The sequence below is a fragment of the Argopecten irradians genome, chromosome 16 (genome assembly GCF_041381155.1).
Source record: "Argopecten irradians isolate NY chromosome 16, Ai_NY, whole genome shotgun sequence".
NCBI classification, from domain to species: Eukaryota; Metazoa; Mollusca; class Bivalvia; order Pectinida; family Pectinidae; genus Argopecten; species Argopecten irradians.
In genome coordinates, this window is record NC_091149.1 from 7,408,702 (window position 1) to 7,434,335 (window position 25,634).

The 25,634-nt window shown below is 37.4% G+C and overlaps 3 protein-coding genes across 5 annotated transcripts in view; 1 reads left to right on the forward strand and 2 right to left on the reverse strand.

Moving 5' to 3' along the window:
* The window catches only part of LOC138311140 (low-density lipoprotein receptor-related protein 2-like), a 374,749-nt gene that overhangs the window by 28,683 nt on the left and 320,432 nt on the right, over positions 1-25,634 (reverse strand). The window lies entirely within an intron of this gene.
* Positions 48-25,634, forward strand: part of LOC138311161 (uncharacterized) — a 48,926-nt gene continuing 23,339 nt past the window's right edge. The window contains exons 1-6 of one of the 3 annotated variants that reach the window (XM_069252627.1): positions 48-599; positions 908-986; positions 6,777-6,874; positions 9,087-9,169; positions 9,568-9,681; positions 23,921-24,063. In XM_069252627.1, the coding sequence (XP_069108728.1) occupies positions 6,808-6,874; positions 9,087-9,169; positions 9,568-9,681; positions 23,921-24,063 (407 nt within the window). In that variant the 5' untranslated portion in view covers positions 48-599; positions 908-986; positions 6,777-6,807. Of the gene's footprint in view, positions 600-907; positions 987-6,776; positions 6,907-9,086; positions 9,170-9,567; positions 9,682-23,920; positions 24,064-25,634 lie in introns of those variants that run through there. The other 2 variants (XM_069252628.1, XM_069252629.1) reach the window with 2 other exon arrangements.
* On the reverse strand, positions 3,693-6,022 carry LOC138311143 (tripartite motif-containing protein 2-like). Its single transcript, XM_069252610.1, has 2 exons — positions 5,534-6,022; positions 3,693-5,312 (listed from the first exon to the last, which is right to left on the reverse strand). Exon 2 carries the CDS (start codon positions 5,280-5,282, stop codon positions 3,693-3,695), a length of 1,590 nt encoding a protein of 529 aa, XP_069108711.1. The 5' UTR covers positions 5,283-5,312; positions 5,534-6,022.

The window sequence follows — 25,634 nt, forward strand, 5'->3', positions numbered from 1 at the left end:
GCTAGCTGTTTGACGTTTGTCGCGGACTGACGTCACAATATGGCTGGACCCATATGTTTACACAAGGTAACATGTGTATATATTTATATTAGAGTCTGGAGACAGTAGGCTAGCTGTTTGAAGTTTGCCACGGACTGACATCACAATATGACTGGACCCATATGTTTACACTAGGTAACACATGTATACAGTATAACTTGTCTAAACCGGATGTGAACGGGACCAATATATTTGTTCGGTTTATACAGGTGTCCGGTTTATAGAGGATAGAACCTTATCACAATATGTTCACATGGAAATCATCAGAAGATTTTTTTTTTATTACAGCACAAACATTAATTCTCACTTATGTACATGGTAGAATGCAGAATTCCATCCTACGTTTTCTTGGTTTCTGAGGTGTACATGTACGATCCATTTCACTCGGTGTGATACATCTGAATGAACTATCAGAAGTTATGTGTATCTTTATTGTTAGAATTGACCGTGTATTAACACATGTATATATTTATATTAGAGTCTGGAGACAGTAGGCTAGCTGTTTGAAGTTTGCCGCGGACTGACATCACGATATGACTGGACCCATATGTTTACACTAGGTAACACATGTATATATTTATATTAGAGTCTGGAGACAGTAGGCTAGCTGTTTGAAGTTTGCTGCGGACTGACGTCACAATATGGCTTATTTATACACTGTATTAGAATCTGAAGACAGAATCCAGTTAGAGTTCTGTCTGTGTTCAATAATGTAGGAAGAATTGTCATGACATGTCCTTGAATGACCTTGATTATTTAAATCTAATTAATTGCATAACTCCTTCTATTTGTTTTCACATTCACTTATCAGCTACTTAATATATTTAGTCTTTAGTCTTTATTGATTCACACATTTGTTCTGTTTCAGCTGGCTTTCATAATTGTACCTTTTGGGCCACAAAGGGGAGTTAACTTCTTTTATGAAAAAATGACCTGAGTATTAATTGGTGAGTATAAGTCGGTTTTCTCTATATTTTATTTGAGTTGTCTCCCTTACACTGTAGGTCTCTCGATTTAGATTTAGAGATAAAGTAATGCTGTGAACAGCCAGATCATATAACTGACTTAATTACATTAATATTTGAGTATCAGATAAGTTTCACCTCTTTTTTCCTAGTAATGGGGTCCATCTGCTCCTGATCTGTTTAGTCCTGGGTCTGCCTGGTCATGGTCCATCTGATCCCGGTCCATCTGGTCCTGTGTCTATTTGTTTCTTTGTCCGTCTGGTCCTTGGTCAATCTGATCCTGGTCCATCTGGTCCTGTGTCTATCTGTTTCTTTGTCTATCTGATGCTGATCCATCTGGTCCTGGGTCTGTCTAATTTTTGGTCTGTCTGGTCATGGGTCGTCTGATCCTGGTCCATCTGGTCCTGGTTCCGCCTGGTCCTGGTCCATCTGGTCCTGGTTCCATCTGGTCCTCGGTCCATCTGGTCCTGTCTTTAGGAATACCGTATTCGACCCAATAAGCGCCCATGTCCCTATAAGCACCCCTCATCCTTTTTGAGGCCTCGATTTCAATTGTCCAGTCTTAAATAAAGACCAAAACTACACAAAACTGTATAGATTTGCAATAATTTTGTCTTATCAGCATCTTTTCATTTTTGTTTCTTCAAATTTTTAACCGCCCTGTGCACTTATTGGGTCGAATACGGTACTTTGATTCATAATTTGTAAGTAAATCAAAAGATAACCAAAGATCAGTCAGAATTTATATTCTGATAATAATTTTTATTATGTATTACACGATTTCTCAAAGATAGTAGCTATAGACATTTATATACAATGTATCCGTCTCTGTATCATGAACTGTTACTGTTGGCAATTATTTACATTTATAATTGAAAATTCATTCCGATATTTTAGAAGTAAACACTGAAAAATTGGAAAATAAAAATGGCAATTATGACTGAAGATTTGTTTACATTATAGTTATCCAATGGATTAAATCATTGTCTAAATAAATAAATAATGTAAAGATACACTGTAAGTATTAAACTGTCTTGTGTGCATTATTCCTGTAAAGCTCTGGTATCTATATAGACCATAAATTTCATAAAAAAGATAGTTTAACGCTTAAATATCCGAGAGATCCAAATGTAAACTAAAAAATATGGCAGAGGAGATGCTGAATTCAGTTACATAGAAATGTACAATGTGGAAAACTACGTAAAATAGGATAAATTATGGTGAAAAATATCAAAAGGTATAGTGAACTGGTACTTCCTGTGTTTATATCTTGGAAACAATAATCATAAGTTACTTTAAAAGCCTTAAAGCTCAATGTTTTGATTCACTGGTATTACAGAATGAATAACACATATTCCAGAGTAATAAAATCATTAATACCTTTGTATGAACAATGTATTCAAGTTATAAATGGGGCAAAACTTTTGACATGTTATTTTTTCTTCAGTAATCTATAATAGAAAACCAGATTTCATGAATAAAGCTGTGAAAATCATTTGAATGGACAAACAAACATGTACGGTGCTTTGTAAACATTAGTTACACCACTGAATTTATCCACTGTAAAATCTAGCTGTTATGTCTTATGTATGTTTAGATGGAAATATACATAATGAAATCCCTTTATGGTAAAAGTTTTATCACAGATATCACACCCTGCTGTACTGTAGTAGTTTTATCACAGCTATCACACCCTGCTGTACTGTAGTAGTTTTATCACAGCTATCACACCCTGCTGTACTGTAGTAGTTTTATCACAGCTATCACACCCTGCTATGCTGTAGTAGTTTTATCACAGCTATCACACCCTGCTGTACTGTAGTAGTTTTATCACAGCTATCACACCCTGCTGTACTGTAGTAGTTTTATCACAGCTATCACACCCTGCTGTACTGTAGTAGTTTTATCACAGCTATCACACCCTGCTGTACTGTAGTAGTTTTTTCACAGCTATCACACTGTGTACTGTAGTAGTTTTGTTACACCTGCTGTACTGTACTGTATAGTTTTATCACAGCTATACACCCTGCTGTACTGTAGTAGTTTTTATCACAGCTATCACACCCTGCTGTACGTAGTAGTTTATCACAGCTATCCCCCTTGTACTGTAGTAGTTTTATCATAGCTATCACACCCTGCTGTACTGTAGTAGTTTTATCACAGCTATCACACCCTGCTGTACTGTAGTAGTCTTATCACACAGCTATCACACCCTGCTGTACTGTAGTAGTTTTATCACAGCTATCACACCCTGCTGTACTGTAGTAGTTTTATCACAGCTATCACACCCTGCTGTACTGTAGTAGTTTTATCACAGCTATCACACCCTGCTGTACTGTAGTAGTTTTATCACAGCTATCACACCCTGCTGTACTGTAGTAGTTTTATCACAGCTATCACACCCTGCTGTACTGTAGTAGTTTTATCACAGCTATCACACCCTGCTGTACTGTAGTAGTTTTTATCACAGCTATCACACCCTGCTTGCTGTAGTAGTAGTTTTATCACAGCTATCACACCCTGCTACTGTAGTAGTTTTTATCACAGCTATCACACCCTGCTGCTGTACTGTAGTAGTTTTATCACAGCTATCACACCCTGCTGTACTGTAGTAGTTTTATCACAGCTATCACACCCTGCTGTACTGTAGTAGTTTTATCACAGCTATCACACCCTGCTATACTGTAGTCACATCTTGTAGTACTGCAACATCTTCACACAATTCTTAGGGTACCCAATCTTTACCCACAGTAAATCATCTCTACCCACACCTACAGCCCCTACCCAGCCACTGTCTGTGTGTAGGATCCTGAGTCCTTTACCATCTTTACTCACTAGGACAACATTTTTATTGTTTTTGTCCCCTATGATGAGGCTCCCCTGACTATCATACACTATACCACAGGGGTTAAATGGTTCACCTCCTGTTTGTGGTGATTGTTTACATGTACTGGGGATGTCACCTCTGTATACAAACAGTTGCTGGAAGTCAGTATCCATGACAACAACATGTCTGTTTCCATCACCACCATCATGTTTATTACTGTGATCAATCACTGCGACATTGTTAGTGACAGGACACTCTGTGATCCTGTATGGTGTACACACTAATGGTTTCCCAGTCCCTGCTGCCATTGTAGTGAGTACCATCTGACCTTGTGTGGTATATTTGGAGACGTTTCCTGACATGCCCACAATGACATGGTTCTTTGCTGTAATACATATACATATAGGATGTGTTTTAGTTGTGAATTGTTGAGTTAACTGTCCTGATACCAGCTCCAGGATGTTGTTTTGTATATCACAGGCCCACAATCTGTGTGTTGTTGGTGATAGACTGATGTCATTGATCCTAGCCTTGTGTGTGACCTTCTGTATCACTGTGCCCTTCCTGTCCAGGAGAGTTAATGTGTTACTGTTGTAGACACTGGTCCAGGCCTGGTCATCAGTGGTAGGACATATAGACCAAATGTAACATGGAGACTCCCACTCCTCCACCACCTTGGTCTCTGTCAGTAGTGTTTTCCTGGCCACTGCTTTCTTACCTTTATCCTCTGACTGTTGTTGTGATGAGGGTTGTTGCTGACCGTCTGCTAATGATACTGACCGTTTCTGGTCAGTGGATGTATGACTTTGGCCTGAGGTGGTGACTTTTCCTAAGGCTTGTACCAGGTGACCTTTAGGAGTATTGTTTGGGTTGAAGCTGACTGTATCTAAAGTAGGTTTGACAGGGATATGTATTTGGGAATCTATTTCATTTTTAGTGTCATATATTTCTATGTGAGAGCCCTGCTGAAGTGTTTTCTTACATTTCTGTATTTGGTGTTTAAGTTGTTTGTTCAAAATTTCAAGTTCTTGTTTGTATTTCTGTATGAGTTTGATGTTGTCATCTTTTAAGTTTTGATAAAGTGAGAGTGTCTCTTCTCTAAGTTTGTCAAGGTCTTGTTTTAATTTTTCCGTTTGCATCTTCAGTTCATGTGATAATTTATCAAATATGCTGTCGTTGTCTTTGAGGAGTGTATCAGTAGATGTGATGTATTTCCCAATCTGTACCAGATCATTTTGTTCTGTTCTGTCAATAAAGTTTCTGATGTCTTGTTTCTTCTGAGGAGTGACTTCACTAAGCTCACACATTGGATGAAGTTTGTGAATGGTGGAAATGCATTTAGGACAAATTGGTTCTTGACATTTTTCACAGTACAAATCTAGTTGTCTCCCCTTGTGATGGTTACAGGTTGTCTGTCCTTCCGTACGAACTGGTATGTTTGCTGTTGCCATTCTGACGAAGATTGAATGTTTGTTGAATTTCTGAAAATTGAATAGATTGAATCAATACAATGTTTTGATTGAATTTCTGAAAATTGAATATATTGAATCAATACAATGTTTTGCATATATTCAATAATAATATTGAAATAGAGTTGTGTTTGATGTTGTTAATTGCTCTATGTCCTGTTCAGTTCTATGTATGAATAAAGATTTTAAATATCGACCCCAAACAATGTTTTAAAGTACAAGAAAATAATTACCTGATAATCACTGCATTCACTGATGACACACACAGGGTACCTGGGATTAAATCAAGTTGGTCTTCCCCAGAATCTAAATGATATTCAATGTTGTTCAAATTTCTCTTCCTTCAAAATTCACAGCCAACCAGGATTTTATTTCCATCATCTCATGCTGGCAGATTTGTCACATTCTCAGTTTCTGATGAAAATATCCATTTTAGATCAAAATCAATCCCGTTAATACACAAAATTGCACATTAAATGAAATTATATGTGTCCACACAGAATAAGACCATCCTTGTCATTGGTTACTAATGTAAACAAACGGTTAGCGACCAAAATGTCTGTCTATTGAGGCCTGGCGATATCTGATATTATTACTTCCTTGTCTGGTTTGACAGAGGCACAGTTGTAAAGCAGACATAGATTGTGTAGTAGGTCAATTTGGGTCATGTTTACAAACCGTGATATTTAAATACCTACAGTTCACCTGGGGTGTATTGTCTGTTGGGTATGTGTATTGGGTAACATAGAGAAATACATGTCTTATTTGATATTTATAGATTAATTTTCTTATAACTCTTTTAAAATTGATATATTATAATATACATGTATCGGTAATTGGGTGTAGAAATTTTGGCAAGTTATAAAAAAAAATGTAAACAAATGAACGTAGAGAATACACAATACTGGTGTTGAACTTGTCCTGACAGACTTATACAACAAATCATGAGGTCCGTCATTATTCTTAACAAAGTCTTGTGGTGTCATGTCATTTTTCATTTTTCTTTGATTTTTGAAACAACAGTCAAACCTGTCTATAAAGACAAGCCAAGGAGGAAGAGAAAAATTGTCTGGATATACAAGTGGTTCTTTTAATAGAGTTGAACTTGACCATTTGGGACCCTAAGAGAGTGGTCTTTATACAGAGGTGGTCTTTATACAGAGGTGGTCTTTATACAGAGGTGGTCTTTATACAGAGGTGGTCTTTATACAGAGGTGGTCTTTATACAGAGGTGGTCTTTATACAGAGGTGGTCTTTATACAGAGGTGGTCATTATACAGAGGTGGTCATTATACAGAGGTGGTCTTATACAGAATATAGAGGTGGTCTTTATACAGAGGTGGTCGTTATACAGAGTTGGACACTAAGGCAGGTTTTACACTATCATAATATACTGTATAGAGACATTTTGAGAAATTATAATATGTATTTGGTCTATATATCTTTACACTCATATTCAATATCTTTTCTAATAAGATGAAGGAGCCGCGGTGGCCGAGTGGTTAAGATGCCTCAAGCCACAAGCCCTCCAGCTCTGAGTCACGAGTTCGAATCCCATGCGGGGCAGTTACCAGGTACTGACAGCTGGTCGGTGGTTTTTCTCCAGGTACTCCGGCTTTCCTCCACCAATAAACCTGGCACGTCCTTACATAACCCTGGCTGTTACTACTTGTATATAGTTGCTTATATTTGTAGGGGGTTTTAATTTCGCTAAATTTACGGATCCATTCAAAATCGAGAAATTGATCAAAATCATGGTTTCAAATATTATAACCACTCATAAGAATGGGACTTAAAAAGATCATTCAGGAAAATAAACAAATAATTAAGTCAAAAACAGTCAATATTTTACGTCTGGAAAATTGAACAACTATACATATATAGGACGTTAAACTTAATAAAACCCTTTTGTTAATACACAGTCAATCCCACTGTATGGTAACGGGATCCGGCCCCGGTTGTTTGGTATCTACTTCCAGAAAAAATCGTACCCAAAAAAACGAGAGGGGTACGTGCTAAATCGCTTCAAAAACTCTATATTATTTCATTTGTTTATCAAAACCTATCAAACCTTAGAACAGCGAAAGCTTAAAATTTCAATATGTCCCGCAATTGTATGTGAAAATGAGAATAAAGTCTCCTATTTTGTATTCAAACATGTACCTGGACCGTATTTCCGTAAAAAATTGAGAAAAATGCGTGAAAATATGAAAATGTCTCAAGATATCGGATCGATTTCTTGAAGATAAGATGTTGAATGAAGAATTAGGATAGAACAAAAACGATCTACCCCTTCAAATATATCATAGATACATCCTTTGTGGCATAATCGATGATGTTTAGTGAGCATGTTATGACTATAGTGTACGTGTTTGGTACGCACACAATTCCGGTTCGGTATTCATTAGTATACGGTTTGGTAATAATAACCTGGTTAAAAATTTGAATCACAAATAAAAACATAGGATAACTTAGTGACAGTTTTATCCTTTCGTGCAGTCAAATTAACACAGCAAGAGCCGATACATACCATCATAGAAAACAATTACATTTGTATACATGTAAGTTTGTAACCTTGATGTTTATTGGTAGCTATTATATATAGCTTCGTCACATCAAAGTATATAACGGGGAAAGCCGGAAAAAAAACACTACACCCTATAAAAAATATGCAACAATTGAACATTAAGCATTTAAAATACAAGTCAAGACACTTTTATACTTCCATACTCATGCGTAATTTTTACTCATGTTAAAGTTTAACAGTAACTACCACTTTTATAGACTTTGGTGTGTCTTGGCCAGGGGACAGAACCCAGAGAAAAGATAAGATCCTAAATTTAGTAGCCTTTTACGATCATGCAATAGGGGCAGCTGGTACAATTCTAACGCCCTACCTCCACTTTTGGTATTTTTTCTGTTACTATGGAAATTTAGTCAAAAATACCAAATAACTGTTTATTTTTGTTACCAGATTTTATTTCTTCAGTTTTACAATACACACATGCACTTAAAGTTATACATGTGCATTACTAACTCTTACTTTGAGCTTGATGTTTGGGTTTTTTATAAACATACTAACTGTGGAGCGCGGGGGATTATGCCACGCTTTGTGGCTCCCTGTTTGTGATTAAAATTTAACCATGTTGTTATACCAAACCGTACACTAATGACTATACCAAACCAGAATGTTGTGCGTACCAAGTGGTAGACCGTTTTTGTTCTATCTTAATTCTTCATTCAGCATCTTATCTTAATGAAATGCATCCGATATCTTGAGATATTTTCATATATCTTATACGGAAATAGGATCCAGGTTACATGTTTGAATACACAAAAGGAGACCTTATTCTCATTTTGACATACAATTGTGGGACATATTAAAATTTTAAGCTTTCACTCTTCTAATATTTGATGGGTTTCGATAAATAAATGAAATAATATAGAGTTTTTGAAAGCTATATAGCACGTACCCCTCTCATTTTTTTGGGTACGATTTTCCGGAAGTAGATACCAATTAAACAACCGGGGCCGGATCCCGTTACCATACAGTGAATCCTAACCACCCAAAAAAACATGGTCTTGTCAGGTTTTCTTTATATTTAGGTGGTCTTTATAGACAGGTGGTCTTTATATGGAGGTGGTCTTTATAGACAGGTGATCTTTATATGGAGGTTGTATTTATAGACAGAATCTTTTGTTAATTATCAAACATAAAATTATCTAATTATGAACCGGAATTGAGATTTATTTCCCAACACCATAATGTGTCATTTTTAATTTCAGTTTGTCTTTGGAGTTTGCTCACGACGGACAAACCTAGTGTGTTACAAGGGACACATATACCCTCTATGGGACGTCAAATTCAGGTAATTCACGAGAGAAGTTGTGACTTGGAAGTTTGTTTTCACATTTTTTTTTTAATATATTTTAGTTTTCTCATAATTAACTTGAGTTAGTGAAATGTTTGTTCCTGCCCTACTACGATTTCCACTATCTGTCTAGATTGTTGCCTCCTAAACAGAAAGGAGAAAAAAGCCAATGTACCCGGTGTTTTACCAACACCTGTATATAGATTATCTTGATCTTACAGAATTGAGTTGTAACAAACATCAGTCATTTTAAATTAGTACCAATAATGATATAAGTCAATATTTTCTATGTGTTGATTATAACATTTGACCATTGTCCACTTCAGTCCCCATGCTCACTATTTCCAAAAATCCATTCAATGCTGTGTGTGATATTTATCTCCTTTCTTTGACAGTGTGCATCATTCCACCCAAACAGTAACTACATCGCCACAGGTTCGAGTGACCGAGTCGTCAGAATGTGGGACAACTTGACCGGCAACTGTGTCCGAATTCTCACAGGACATAAGGTAAATTGACCAGTCAGTGACCAGGAAATTTTTATCTCTGATACTGGAGCCCTGTCTTCAGTCTTTACCTGCTCTGGTTGTCAACCCTTAACTTCAATATTACTTAACACAAACAAGTTATCTCCCCTTAGGCCTTTTAGTCTTTACCTGCTCTGCTTGTCAACCCTTTACTTCAGTATTACTTAAAGCCACACTATACGTAACTATCAACAAAAATTCAAGTTTAATTCGACTCCGATATTGTTAGTATTTGTAGATGTAGTTGAAATTAAGATATATTAAAGAATATTTATAATGTATTTTTAATAACTTTGGTACAGCAGTTGTTGAAAGTCGATACATGTAAACATGCCTTCATTTTAAACTGGTCGCCATAGAAGTTACGATTATTGTCGAACGGAAGTCGGAAAGTTCATGACCCGTTTTCGGAAGAGTTCGGACAGACGTTACGTAGTTACGGTAGTCACATGACGTTCTCGGCAACGACGTTACAATGTCGGCTTACTCCGCCTTGTTTGACTAAGTGGGACCCACCTAGCGACATGTAATATTTATTTAATTTTTATCAAAATATTCCGAATCATAGTCCTGTCTCTGCATGATTTACAACAGGATTTTTTTTCAACATTCTTCTAAATCATGAAAAAAATAAGAAAGATACGGATATTGGGCCTTTAACACAAAGAAGTTATCTCCCCTTTTGGTCTTTATCTGCTCTGCTTGTCAACCCTTTACTTCAGTATTACTTAACACAAAGAAGTTATCTCCCCTTTTGGTCTTTACCTGCTCTGCTTGTCAACCCTTTACTTCAGTATTACTTAACACAAAGAAGTTATCTCCCCTTTTGGTCTTTACCTGCTCTGCTTGTCAACCCTTTACTTCAGTATTACTTAACACAAACAAGTTATCTCCCCTTTTGGTCTTTACCTGCTCTGCTTGTCAACCCTTTACTTCAGTATTACTTAACACAAAGAAGTTATCTCCCCTTTTGGTCTTTACCTGCTCTGCTTGTCAACCCTTTACTTCAGTATTACTTAACACAAAGAAGTTATCTCCCCTTTTGGTCTTTACCTGCTCTACTTGTCAACCCTTTACTACAGTAATACTTAACACAAAGAAGTTATTTCCCCTTTTGGTCTTTACCTGCTTTTCTTGTCAACCCTTTACTTCAGTATTACTTAACACAAAGAAGTTATCTCCCCTTTTGGTCTTTACCTACTCTGCTTGTCAACCATTTACTTCAGTATTACTTAACACAAAGAAGTTATCTCCCCTTTTGGTCTTTACCTGCTCTGCTTGTCAACCCTTTACTTCAGTATTACTTAACACAAAGAAGTTATCTCCCCTTTTGGTCTTTACCTGCTCTGCTTGTCAACCCTTTACTTCAGTATTACTTAACACAAAGAAGTTATCTCCCCTTTTGGTCTTTACCTGCTCTGCTTGTCAACCCTTTACTTCAGTATTACTTAACACAAAGAAGTTATCTCCCCTTTTGGTCTTTACCTGCTCTGCTTGTCAACCCTTTACTTCAGTATTACTTAACACAAAGAAGTTATCTCCCCTTTTGGTCTTTACCTGCTCTGCTTGTCAACCCTTTACTTCAGTATTACTTAACACAAAGAAGTTATCTCCCCTTTTAGTCTTTACCAGCTTTGCTTGTCAACCCTTTACTTCAGTATTACTTAACACAAAGAAGTTGTCTCCCCATTTTGGTCTTTACCTGCTCTGCTTGTCAACCCTTAACTTCAGTATTACTTAACACAAATAGGTTATCTCCCCTTTTGGTCTTTACCTGCTCTGCTTGTCAACCCTTAACTTCAGTATTACTTAACACAAACAAGTTATCTCCCCTTTTGGTCTTTACCTGCTCTGCTTGTCAACCCTTTACTTCAGTATTACTTAACACAAAGAAGTTATCTCCCCTTTTGGTCTTTACCTGCTCTGCTTGTCAACCTTTTACTTCAGTATTACTTAACACAAATAAGTTATCTCCCCTTTTGGTCTTTACCTGCTCTGCTTGTCAACCTTTTACTTCAGTATTACTTAAAGATGCTCCACCGCCGACAGAGCATAAATGATATTCATCATTTGAACAATAATTGGTGTTTAATCGTGTATATGTATGCCTAACTAACACAAAAGTAACATAAAATAATTTATTTTGCCTTTGGTGCATGCGCAATCATCACTTCTTTCCATACAAGATATAGTACCACGGAATTTTTTCGGGATGCAATTAATTATTTTTCATATTTTTAACTTGAAGTAAAATTAGAAGCTCAAACTTTTCAATGTTGGTAATGGTGTAAAGTAAGTAACTTTTGTAACTGTAGAAAAATACTAAATCGTCTGCTCCTGTTTTTGATAGTGAAAAATTACCATTTGTAAGCGGTGGAGCATCTTTGACACAAATAAGTTATCTCCCCTTTTGGTCTTTACCTGCTCTGCTTGTCAACCCTTAACTTCAGTATTACTTAACACAAAGAAGTTATCTCCCCTTTTGGTCTTTACCTGCTCTGCTTGTCAACCCTTTACTTCAGTATTACTTAACACAAACAAGTTATCTCCCCTTTCGGTCTTTACCTGCTCTGCTTGTCAACCCTTTACTTCAGTATTACTTAACACAATGAAGTTATCTCCCCTTTTGGTCTTTACCTGCTCTGCTTGTCAACCCTTTACTTCAGTATTACTTAACACAATGAAGTTATCTCCCCTCTTTATCTCCTCTACCTTATCAACTTTGAACTTTGTACTCAATACGTGTACTACCAACAAAGCAGTTATCTCCCCTTTGTTCTATTCCCATATTGTTTTCAGTATCATATTAAATAAAAAAAAAGATCCAAAATATGTCAAAATCTTGAAATCTGTTACTTGACAGATTGCTGTACTGGACAGATATGGGTAGAACCAGTCCAAAACTAGAACAATCTTGGATGATTGGTGGTCTTGGTCTTCACACGGCTTGGCCGGGCGACAGGACTGACCCTTGATGACCACATGGACAACATACTTCAATGGTGTGAGTCTAAGGAAAACCTGATCGAGTCCATCAAGCTGGACGGATCAGACAGGGTCATCACCGTCAGGAAAGGTGAGGTCAAAGGTCAATATGTAGTTGGTACAGTCCTGTATAATTATTGGGTCAAGGTCAGAGGTTAGGTCAATCACTTTGATCTACCTTTCTCAGTAAATGACCCAGGGTCATATAATTTTGATTATTCATAGTTATATGTAACTAAAAATCGATTCACTGACTCCATGACAAGGTCATAGCTTTTCTTAGATATTTGTTAATTCAAGATTATTATGATGTAAAGCTATGCTAACCGGCGAGAAATATCTACGACTTTTACATGTGAATCACAAATTTCTTTTTCAAAATATCACCTGATTTCAGTTTTGTCCACATATACGCCGCTCCCCTGATTTATAGGGAAAAAGGAAGCAGCTTATAATCTGGAAAATAAGGTAAAATGTTTAGGCTTTAATGGAATTGTTAATTGTAATTTTTAATTGAGGAAAAATTTTTTTCTGAATTATATGATAACTATTCTTACTACTCGGTTTATTTAAGTCCATGTCTTCTTCTCAGTCTTTATTTTTGATTGCAAAACTTTTCATTTTAAAACGTCCAACTCTGTCAGTACCTTTGACATCCTTCAGGCCTAGACAATCCCATCAGTTTGGATGTATTTGGAGACTCATTATTACTGGATATTTTAGCGACCATCTGGATTGCAAAATCAAAACTTGTGTTAAAATAAGGATAGTAACATGCAGTTCCTTAATTGCTATATAGCAGTTCATATGTCTGTCAGTCTATAAACAACTTATCCATAACTAGTCATCAAAATCTTAACCAAATCTGAATCACTACAAAGCATTTGTACTATGGTGTAACCCATTTGCATTGTACAAATACTTGGACAGGCCCGGCTGGAAGAGGTGTGTACGTCGGGTAAAAAGGGGTCAATTTGGCTGTTTGGTGTAAACAACCTCTTAGACCTTTTAGTTAGAATGTATATTGTTCAAGCGTGTGTATGTTGTGGTTTTTTTTTTTTTTTTTTTTTTCATTTTCATAATTAACCTCTTAGATATAAAACAATGAAGCAAAGTGACAGCAATCAAAACTTATATTATATGTGACAGGCGGATTTTTACTTGTTGTGTTTTAATACAAGATCAGGGACTCCATGTTTTAATGCAAGATCAGGGACCCCTTGTTTTAATACAAGATCTGGGACATCATACTTTAATACAAGATCAGGGACTCCATGTTTTAATGCAAGATCAGGGACCCCTTGTTTTAATACAAGATCTGGGACATCATACTTTAATACAAGTTCAGGGACCCCTTGTTTTAATACAAGATATGGGACCTCATGTTTTAATACAAGATCAGGGACCCCATGTTATAATACAAGATCAGGGACTCCATGTTGTAATACAAGATCAGGGACTCCATGTTTTAATACAAGATCAGGGACTCCATGTTTTAATACAAGATCAGGGACTCCATGTTTTAATACAAGATCAGGGACCCCTTGTTTTAATACAAGATCAGGGACCCCATGTTATAATACAAGATCAGGGACTCCATGTTTTAATACAAGATCAGGGACCCCATGTTTTAATACAAGATCAGGGACCCCATGTTTTAATACAAGATCAGGGACCCCATGTTTTAATACAAGATCAGGGACCCCATGTTTTAATACAAGATCAGGGACCCCATGTTTTAATACAAGATCAGGGACCCCATGTTTTAATACAAGATCAGGGACCCCATGTTTTAATACAAGATCAGGGACCCCATGTTTTAATACAAGATCAGGGACCCCATGTTTTAATACAAGATCAGGGACCCTGTGTTTTAATACAAGATCAGGGACTCCATGTTTTAATACAAGATCAGGGACTCCATGTTTTAATACAAGATCAGGGACTCCATGTTTTAATACAAGATCAGGGACTCCATGTTTTAATACAAGATCAGGGACTCCATGTTTTAATACAAGATCAGGGACTCCATGTTTTAATACAAGATCAGGGACTCCATGTTTTAATACAAGATCAGGGACTCCATGTTTTAATACAAGATCAGGGACCCCATGTTTTAATACAAGATCAGGGACCCCATGTTTTAATACAAGATCAGGGACCCCATGTTTTAATACAAGATCAGGGACCCCATGTTTTAATACAAGATCAGGGACCCCATGTTTTAATACAAGATCAGGGACTCCATGTTTTAATACAAGATCAGGGACTCCATGTTTTAATACAAGATCAGGGACTCCATGTTTTAATACAAGATCAGGGACTCCATGTTTTAATACAAGATCAGGGACCCCATGTTTTAATACAAGATCAGGGACCCCATGTTTTAATACAAGATCAGGGACTCCATGTTTTAATACAAGATCAGGGACCCCATGTTTTAATACAAGATCAGGGACCCCATGTTTTAATACAAGATCAGGGACCCCATGTTTTAATACAAGATCAGGGACCCCATGTTTTAATACAAGATCAAGGACCCCATGTTTTAATACAAGATCAGGGACCTCATGTTTTAATACAAGATCAGTGACTCTATTTTTTAATAAAAGATCTGGGACTCAATGTTTTAAAACAAGATCAGGGACCCCATGTTTTATACAAGATCAGGATACAAGATCAGGGACTCCATGTTTTAATACAAGATCAGGGACTCCATGTTTTAATACAAGATCAGGGACTCCATGTTTTAATACAAGATCAGGGACTCCATATTTTTAATACAAGATCAGGGACTCCATGTTTTAATACAAGATCAGGGACGCCATGTTTTAATACAAGATCAGGGACGCCATGTTTTAATACAAGATCAGGGACCCCATTTTTTAATACAAGATCAGGGACCCCATGTTTTAATACAAGATCAGGACCCCATGTTTTAATACAAGATCAGGGACCCCATGTTTTAATACAAGATCAGGGACCCCATGTTTTAATACAAGATCAGGACCTGGGATCCCCATGTTTTAATACAAGATCAGGGACCCCATGTTTTAATACAAGATCAGGGACCCCATGTTTTAATACAAGATCAGGGACCCCATGTTTTAATACAAGATCAGGGACCCATGTTTTAATACAAGATCAGGGACCCCATGTTTTAATACAAGATCAGGGACCCATGTTTTAATACAAGATCAGGACCCATGTTTTAATACAAGATCAGTGACTCTATGTTTTAATAAAAGATCAGGGACCCCATGTTTTAATACAGAATTAGGGACTCCATGTTTTAATACAAGATCAGGGACCCCATGTTTTATACCAGATCAGGGACCCCATGTTTTAATACAAGATCAGGAACCCCATTCTTTAATACAAGATTAGGGACTCCATGTTTTGATAAAAGATCAGGGACCCCATGTTTTAATACAAGATTAGGGACTCCATGTTGTAATACAAGATCAGGGACCCCATGTTTTAATACAAGATCAGGGACTCCATGTTTTAATACAAGATCAGGGACTCCATGTTTTAATACAAAATCAGGGTATCCATGTTTTAATACAAGATCAGGGACCCCATGTTTTAATACAAGATCAGGGACCCCATGTTTTAATACAAGATCAGGGACTCCATGTTGTAATACAAGATCAGGGACCCCATTGTTTTAATACAAGATCAGGGATCTCCATGTTTTAATACAAGATCAGGGACTCCATGTTTTAATACAAGATCAGGGACCCCATGTTTTAATACAAGATCAGGGACCCCATGTTTTAATACAAGATCAGGGACTCCATGTCGTAATACAAGATCAGGGACCCCATGTTTTAATACAAGATCAGGGATCTCATGTTTTAATACAAGATCAGGGACCCCATGTTTTAATACAAAATCAGGGTATCCATGTTTTAATACAAGATCAGGGACTCCATGTTTTAATACAAGATCAGGGACCCCATGTTTTAATACAAGATCAGGGACTCCATGTTTTAATACAAGATCAGGGACCCCATGTTTTAATACAAGATCAGGGACCCCATGTTTTAATACAAGATCAGGGACTCCATGTTATAATACAAAATCAGGGACCCCATGTTTTAATACAAGATCAGGGAAGTGGTCTTTATATAGAGTTGGTCTTTAAATAGTTCGCTAAACCTGCCTATATTATTAGGCTTTTTTATTTTTTTTTTTTTTTTTTGCCTAGGATAAACAAAATGCTAGCCAGTTAGAGTTTTTATAATGAAATTATGGTCAACATACACGACATGCTGTCAAATATTCAAATTGAACACGACTATTGCTGGTACGGCATCACTTTCGCGATATTCACGTTGCATATACATGTATCATATACACGGTAGAATTTTGTTTATCTTTCAACTACACATGTTTTAAAAAAAATAAAACCGGAAGCGAAGTTGATTGGCTGCCGTTTGCTCTACTAAATGTGTATACAGCGGCCATTACAAATGTGTGAAATAGAAGTAAGTATTTCATTGTGCAGAGTTGTTTAATTTCATAAATGGGATGTAGCATGGGGGCAGTGGAGTACATAAGATCCCAATATATAGGTATGTGTACGTTTTCCCGGCATTGCATGGACGATATATTAGAAATATGCCGCTGACGTAGCGTAGGCCAAATCTGGCCTACAATTTCACATTTTAAAGAGGTACCGTGAGCTGACTATATATTAGGCAAAAAAAAAAAATTAAAAAATAAAAAAAAAGCCTAATAATCTGCAGGTTTAGCAGACTAGTCTTTATACAGAGGTGGTCTTTTTAGGTCATCTGACCCGAAGGGTCAGGATGACCTATTGTCATCATGCACCGTCCGTCGTCGTGCGCCGTGCGCCGTGCGCCGTCCGCCGTCCGCCGTGCGCCGTCCGCCGTGCGCCGTGCGCCGTGCGTAAACTTTTCATTCAAACAACTTCTTCTCAATAACCGGAAGGCCCAGGGTACTCATATTTGGCCTGTAGGTTGCTGGGATGGAGGGCTACCAAGTTTGTTCAAATGAATGACCTTGACCTTCATTCAAGGTCACAGGGGTCAAAAAGGCCAAAATCTTTAAACGACTTCTTCTCAAGAACCAGAATGCCCAGGGTACTGATATTTGGCCTGTAGGATGCTGGGATGAAGGGCTACCAAGTTTGTTCAAATAAATGACCTTGACCTTCATTCAAGGTCACAGGGGTCAAATAGGCTAAAATTCTTTAAACAACTTCTTGTGAATAACTAAGAGGCCTAGAGACCTGATATTAGGCCTGTAGCATGCTGGGATGAAGGGCTACAAAGTTTGTTCAAATAAATGACCTTGACCTTCATTCAAGGTCACAGGGGTCAAATAGGCTAAAATTCTTTAAACAACTTCTTATGAATAACTAAGATGCCTAGAGACCTGATATTAGGCCTGTGGCATGCTGGGATGAAGGGCTACCAAGTTTGTTCGGATAAATGACCTTGACCTTCATTCAAGGTCACAGGGGTCAAATAGGCTAAAATTCTTTAAACAACTTCTTGTGAATAACTAAGATGCCTAGAGACCTGATATTAGGCCTGTAGCATGCTGGTATGAAGGGCTACCATGTTTGTTCAAATTAATGACCTTGACCTTCATTCAAGGTCACAGGGGTCAAATAGGCTAAAATTCTTTAAACAACTTCTTGTGAATAACTAAGAGGCCTAGAGACCTGATATTAGGCCTGTGGCATGCTGGGATGAAGGGCTACCAAGTTTGTTAAAAAAATGACCTTGACCTACATTCAAGGTCACGGGGGTCAAATAGGCTAAAATCTTTAAAGGACTTCTTCTCAAGAACCAGAAGGCTCAGGGTACTGATATTAGACCTGTGACATGCTTGGATGAAGGGCTACCAAGTTTGTTCAAATGAATGACCTTAACCTTCATTCAAGGTCAAAGGGAACAAAAAGGCTAAAATCTTTAAACGACTTCTTCTCAAGAACCAGAAGGCTCAGGGTACTGATATTGGACCTGTGACATGCTGGGATGAAGGGCCACCAAGTTTGTTCAAATGAATGACCTTGACCTTCATTCAAGGTCACAGGGGTCAAAAAGGCCAAAATCTTTAAACGACTTCTTCTCAAGAACCAGAAGGCCCAGGGTAGTGGTATTTGGCCTGTAGGATGCTGGGATGAAGGGTTACCAAGTTTGTTCAAATGAATGACCTTGACCTTCATTCAAGGTCACAGGGGTCAAAAAGGCTAAAATCTTTAAACGACTTCTTCTCAAGAACCAGAAGGCTCAGGGTACTGATATTGGACCTGGTACATGCTGGGATGAAGGGCTATCAAGTTTGTTCAAATGAATGACCTTGACCTTCATTCAAGGTCACAGGCGGCAAATAGGCTAAAATCTTTAAACAACTATGTTGTACTAATAGTCAGATGACCGTTAAGGCCCATGGGCCTCTTGTTACATTTAATAGGAATATGTCTTCATCAGATACAGAGGTGGTCATTATACAGAGGTGGTCATTATACAGAGGTGGTCATTATACAAAGGTGGTCATTATACAGAGGTGGTCTTTATACAGAGGTGGTCGTTATACAGAGGTGGTCTTTATACAGATGTGATCATTATACAGAAGTGTCATTATACAGAGGTGATCTTTATACAGATGTTGTCTTTATACAGAGGTGGTCTTTATGCAAAGGTGATATTTATACAAAGGTGGTCTTTATACAGATGTGGTCTTTATACAGATGTGGTCTTTATACAGAGGTAGTCTTTATACAGAGGTAGTCTTTATACAGATGTGGTCTTTATACAGAGGTAGTCTTTATACAGAGGTGGTCCTTATACAGAGGTGGTCGCTAAGGCAGGTTTTACATTATTGTGAAATTTTGAGAAATTCTAATATTCATTAGACTTAAGCTTTTACCTTCAGATTCAATATGTTTTCTAACAAGATAAAGTGTTTGTAATACACAGTCAACCCTGACCACCCAAAAGACAAAATATGGTCTTTATATAATGGTGGTCTGTATATCCAGGTGGTCTTTATAGACAGGTGGTCTTTATATGTAGGTAGTCTTTATAGACAGGTGATATTTATATGGATGTTGTCTTTTATAGACATGTGGTCTTACTAGACAGGTGGCCTTTATATCTAGGTTGTCTTTATACACAGGTGATCTTTATATCCAGGTGGTTTTTATATCTAGGTATCTTTATATCTAGGTAGTCTCTATAGCCAGGTGGTCTTTAAATCCAGGTGGTCTTTATAGACAGGTGGTATTTATAGAGAGGTGATCTTTTATATACAAATTTCATTAGTAGCATTAAAGTTTACTGATCTAGAGTTGTAATCAGGCCATTGTTACAATTAGTGGGAACAGAATCATTACTTAAACTTGCTTTCAGAGCTTCAGTTATTTGTACTTAGTTTACTCAAACAATTAGTAGCCTGCAATATAAAGTAGAACTTGCCTAAATTGGATATCATCAGGACCAGCATATGTGGTTGGTACAGACAGGTTTCAGATTACACAGGTATCAATAACTGTATAAACAAGAGTTGGTCGGTATAGACAGGTTTCAGATTACACAGGTTTTAATCATTGTATAAACAAGAGTTGGTCGGTATAGATAGGTTTCAGATTACACAGGTATCAATAACTGTATAAACAAGAGTTGGTCAGTTGGTCTATTCTACCAATCTCTCATGATATAAGTGTAAATGACAAAATGTTATAAATATTGTACACTCTACCTAATATGTGTCTGTAAGAAGTGTGCAAGGCTATACGAGTTACTTCTCTTTACTTACAAATTATCTGTGTAATTGCTATGCACCTATATCATAAAATTATAGGTCTATTATGTAAAAATCCTTACATTGTATCTATTTGTGTTTTGTGTGAGCAAGAAGTGTGCAAGTGTATAAGAGTTACTTCCCTTACAAATTAATTACAATGTTTATCTATATTAGTTATACATATGTAATATAACATTTCATTTCAATTATGTATGACTGTAAAGAAAATGACATAATGAAGCCAGAATAGACCGATATCTGGATTAGACAAGGGTCGGTTTTGACAGGTTACACTGTATTAATACTTGTTAGCTGATGAAATGTAAATCTGCTGTTTGGCTCGTTCCCTACCAAGTCCACTCATGTCCTCGCGGTACATTTCACTCGGAGGAATTTATTACTGGCCAGCGAACCCCATCAGACTTGAGAGAACCAAGAAGTTCAAGGTCGTTATACAAAGGTCAAGGTCAACACTAGGATGAAGACTACGAGTCTGTCTGAGCTCCACGAGACTTTGTTACAAATTTTAATAATTCTAATACAAGAGTTAAGAAGATCTGTTTTTGCTCTATGATACTGTATGAAGATGTCATTTTGATGGATTAGTGTTATTATCTGTTACTGAGGTGTCTAATACAAATAAAATGTCAATCATCAGCCAATAAACGCTGTTTGATAAATCACACTGTTGTATCATTTGGTGTCAGTATCTCATATTTCAGATTTTACCATTGTGTTCAGAAGTATCTTACAGACATTGGATTAAAATTATGAAATCATTCAATTCCTGAGTTGAGTTTTTAGCCCGATATCCTGCCAATTATTGCCATCAGTCTGTTTGTTCATCGGTCAACAATGAACTTCTCCATAACTACTCATTGAAATCTGACCGAATTTGACTGATATCATCTGTATAGTGTGACCCCACATTGTACAAATACTTAGACAGGCCCCATATAGTAATGATTATTTACTTGGTAACTGCCTCCACTAAGACAGGCCCCATATAGTAATGATTATTTACTTGGTAACTGCCTCCACTAAGACAGGCCCCATATAGTAATGATTATTTACTTGGTAACTGTCTCCACTAAGACAGGCCCCATATAGTAATGATTATTTACTTGGTAACTGCCTCCACTAAGACAGGCCCCATATAGTAATGATTATTTACTTGGTAACTGTCTCCACTAAGACAGGCCCCACTATAGTAATGATTATTTACTTGGTAACTGTCTCCACTAAGACAGGCCCCATAAGTAATGATTATTTACTTGGTAACTGCCTCCACTAAGACAGGCCCCATATAGTAATGATTATTTACTTGGTAACTGTCTCCACTAAGACAGGCCCCATATAGTAATGATTATTTACTTGGTAACTGCCTCCACTAAGACAGGCCCCATATAGTAATGATTATTTACTTGGTAACTGTCTCCACTAAGACAGGCCCCACATAGTAATGATTATTTACTTGGTAACTGTCTCCACTAAGACAGGCCCCATATAGTAATGATTATTTACTTGGTAACTGCCTCCACTAAAACTGTAACCATGAAGTGACTCTGTGTCCTGTTAGTATTAGCTCACCAGACACAGTGAGATTATGTAATAGCCCAGCGTCCGTCCGTGCGTCTGTCTGTCCTTCAACATTTCTTTGAAATCGCTACTAGTCATAAAGTTATGCATGTATGGTAACCTAATTAGGCCAGAATCATCCTTGGGGGCAGTGGAACAGAGTTTGTATAAATCTTGGCTGGGGCAGAGGAGACGGGACCCAATAGAGGGAAATTTATAGAGATAATTCTTTAAAATCCTTGAAAATAACTTGGAAATAAACAGTACATTATACTTATTACTTTGCTTGACTTAACATTCCAGGTGAGCAATGCAAGCCCTCTGGGCCTCCTGTTTAGATCAACAATAAATAATTAAATTTCGTATGTTACACTCATTTCTATTGGTTAGATCTTTGAGGTTATTTTTCCATAGACCAAAATAATTTAACCTCAAGTGTTGGGCCACTTGTTTTGTCAAGGAAGGTAACTTCCGGACTGATTCCTGAAATCAACATTTAACTGTCACGTGAAGTAAAAGTGTCTTTTCTTCCTTCTTTATCGGTAAGTGTTGCTTGAATTAACAACATGTAAATTGTAGATATTACGGTTTTCAAATGTGTGATGTAGTATTATGTTCTGTGTCGGATAAGAATTTGTCTGTAAAAGTGGTATTTTGTCAATCGTAGCTGGCCGTTTACTCCAGACAGCATGCCATTATGCCATTCATCATAAAAATTGCATCTCCGATACTCCAGTAGTTCCGATCACTTATGGTCTCTCTATCCATTGATTATCTCATAGCAAAACTTAAGGCAGATGACAGGGGAACAAATCTGAACTAATCACAGACCTGCATCATTTTTCTTTGAAGACTACTAAATTTGTTCAAATGAATGACCTTGACCTTCATTCAAGGTCACAGGGGTTAAACAGGCTAAAGATAACAATTTATTAAGAACCAATAGGTCTAGACACCTGATATTACCTGGGTCATTCATAGAAATTCTCTCTTTTAATTGTATACACCATGATCACCTGAGATAGCAGGTGAGTGATTGTGCTCTTGTGTTCATTAAATCAGCTACTTTGGTTCTTATTTGGCTGTAAAAGTGGTATTTTTTCAATCATAGCTGGGCGTTTACTCCGCACGGCATGCCATTATGCCATTCATTATGAAAGTTGTTTATAAACATTTGTTGTAAAACGTCTTCACTTAAACTCTTGTCAATGAGTAGATCAATAGAATCATGTTGTTGTAACATATTCCATTCTAGGTACCTTCAAGTCAAAGTATTGTTGTACCATTTTTACTTGATTCCAAGATGGCAGAGTCTGGAGACAGAATCAGGTTAAAATTCTGTCTGTGTTCAAGTGCAGGAAGAATTGTCATGACACGAGCATCACTCCTTGAATGATCATTATTATTCACCCCTGATCAATTTATTATATAATTCCATCTATTTATTTTTAATAGCTCACCTGCTTGTGTTGTCGTGCGGCATCCGTCGTTCAGTCTTCGTCTGCATGTTCATCTGGCGTCAACTTTACCATTAAATAAAAACAACTTCTTCTCCAAAAGTGGGAGACCTTAACCTGAAATTGGGCTTATAGCATCTTGGGATAAAGGGCTACAAAGTTTGTTCAAATGAATGACCTTGACCTTCATTCAAGGTCACAGGGGTTAAACAGGCTAAAGATAACAACTTATTAAGAACCAATAGGTCTAGACACCTGATATTACCTGGGTCATTCATAGAAATTCTCTCTTTTAATTGGTATACACCATGATTACCTGAGATAGCAGGTGAGTGATTGTGTCCTTGTGTTCATTAAATCAGCTACTTTTATTCCTATTTTAGTCCTTTATTTATTTATTCATTCATTTGTTTCAGCCAGGCTTTCATAATTATACCTTTTGGACCAACAAGTTTTACAGCATTGTTTCCAACATGAAGACATCGCAAATGGGAGTTAACTCCTTTTGTGAGATTATCACAGACGTTTGTCTCTTCATAAATGACCTGAGCATTAACTGGTGAGTATCATTTGTCTGTCTTCTCTATATCTTATTCTTTGGTGCATCTTTCTGAATGGTCGAGTTGTCTCCCTTACAATGTCTGTAGATCTCTGATAAATCGTTCATTTATCAGTCAGATGGTTTAGATTTATAAATGAATTTTGTAATGCTTTCACAGCCAGATCATAATATGAATCATGCACGGCATGGGAAGAGCGAAGCTCTACTTGTGTATTTTATTTTCTATTTCATGTTGAAGACATAATTTAGAAATAAAAGGACGTACTTCAAACTATATAACTATATGATATAATAATTGTTTAGCATAAACCCAAAGAAACAAACTCAAAGATTTCTCTGTGCCCATGCAAGGCCTGGAGTGCCGCGTACGTGAATCCTATGATTTCGCGCCATTTGTTGACGTGATGTGACATCATGATTCCTTGTGCTCATGATCTTCGCTTGGAGGATATTTTGACTTCCTATCATAGCTTTTAATTTTCAAAGTGATATTATTATTGTTTTAGAAAATAATAAAAAATGTTTCATTTCTCCTGTTATGAATTTGCATTAGTTAGATATATATTTACTTGGGAGAACAGTACCGAAGCAACGCAGGTAAAAGAGGAAGTACGAAAAATGTTTAGCCATCCATGCCTGCATGTCATTGATCCTACTGTCTGTCTGTTCATCTCTGATACTGGAGCCCTGTCTGTCCATTTCTAGCTTGTGTGTCCATCCTACTGTCTGTCTGTTCATCTCTGATACTGGAGCCCTGTCTGTCCATTTCTGGCTTGTGTGTCCATCCTACTGTCTGTCTGTTCATCTCTGATACTGGAGCCCTGTCTGTCCATTTCTGGCTTGTGTGTCCATCCTACTGTCGGTCTGTTCATCTCTGATACTGGAGCCCTGTCTGTCCATTTCTGGCTTGTGTGTCCATCCTACTGTCGGTCTGTTCATCTCTGATACTGGAGCCCTGTCTGTCCATTTCTGGCTTGTGTGTCCATCCTACTGTCTGTCTGTTCATCTCTGATACTGGAGCCCTGTCTGTCCATTTCTAGCTTGTGTGTCCATCCTACTGTCTGTCTGTTCATCTCTGATACTGGAGCCCTGTCTGTCCATTTCTGGCTTGTGTGTCCATCCTACTGTCTGTCTGTTCATCTCTGATACTGGAGCCCTGTCTGTCCATTTCTGGCTTGTGTGTCCATCCTACTGTCTGTCTGTCTGTTTATCTCTGATACTGGAGCCCTGTCTGTCCATTTCTGGCTTGTGTGTCCATCCTACTGTCTGTCTGTTTATCTCTGATACTGGAGCCCTGTCTGTCCGTTTCTAGCTTGTCTGTCCATTACTGTCTGTCTGTCTGTTTATCTCTGATACTGGAGCCCTGTCTGTCCATTTCTGGCTTGTGTGTCCATCCTACTGTCTGTCTGTTCATCTCTGATACTGGAGCCCTGTCTGTCCATTTCTGGCTTGTGTGTCCATCCTACTGTCTGTCTGTTCATCTCTGATACTGGAGCCCTGTCTGTCCATTTCTGGCTTGTGTGTCCATCCTACTGTCTGTCTGTTCTGTCTGTTCATCTCTGATACTG

What these genes read in the sequence shown, in the direction of transcription:
- LOC138311143 (XM_069252610.1), bottom strand. Translation starts at nt 5,282, where the DNA reads ATGGCAACAGCAAACATACCAGTTCGTACGGAAGGACAGACAACCTGT.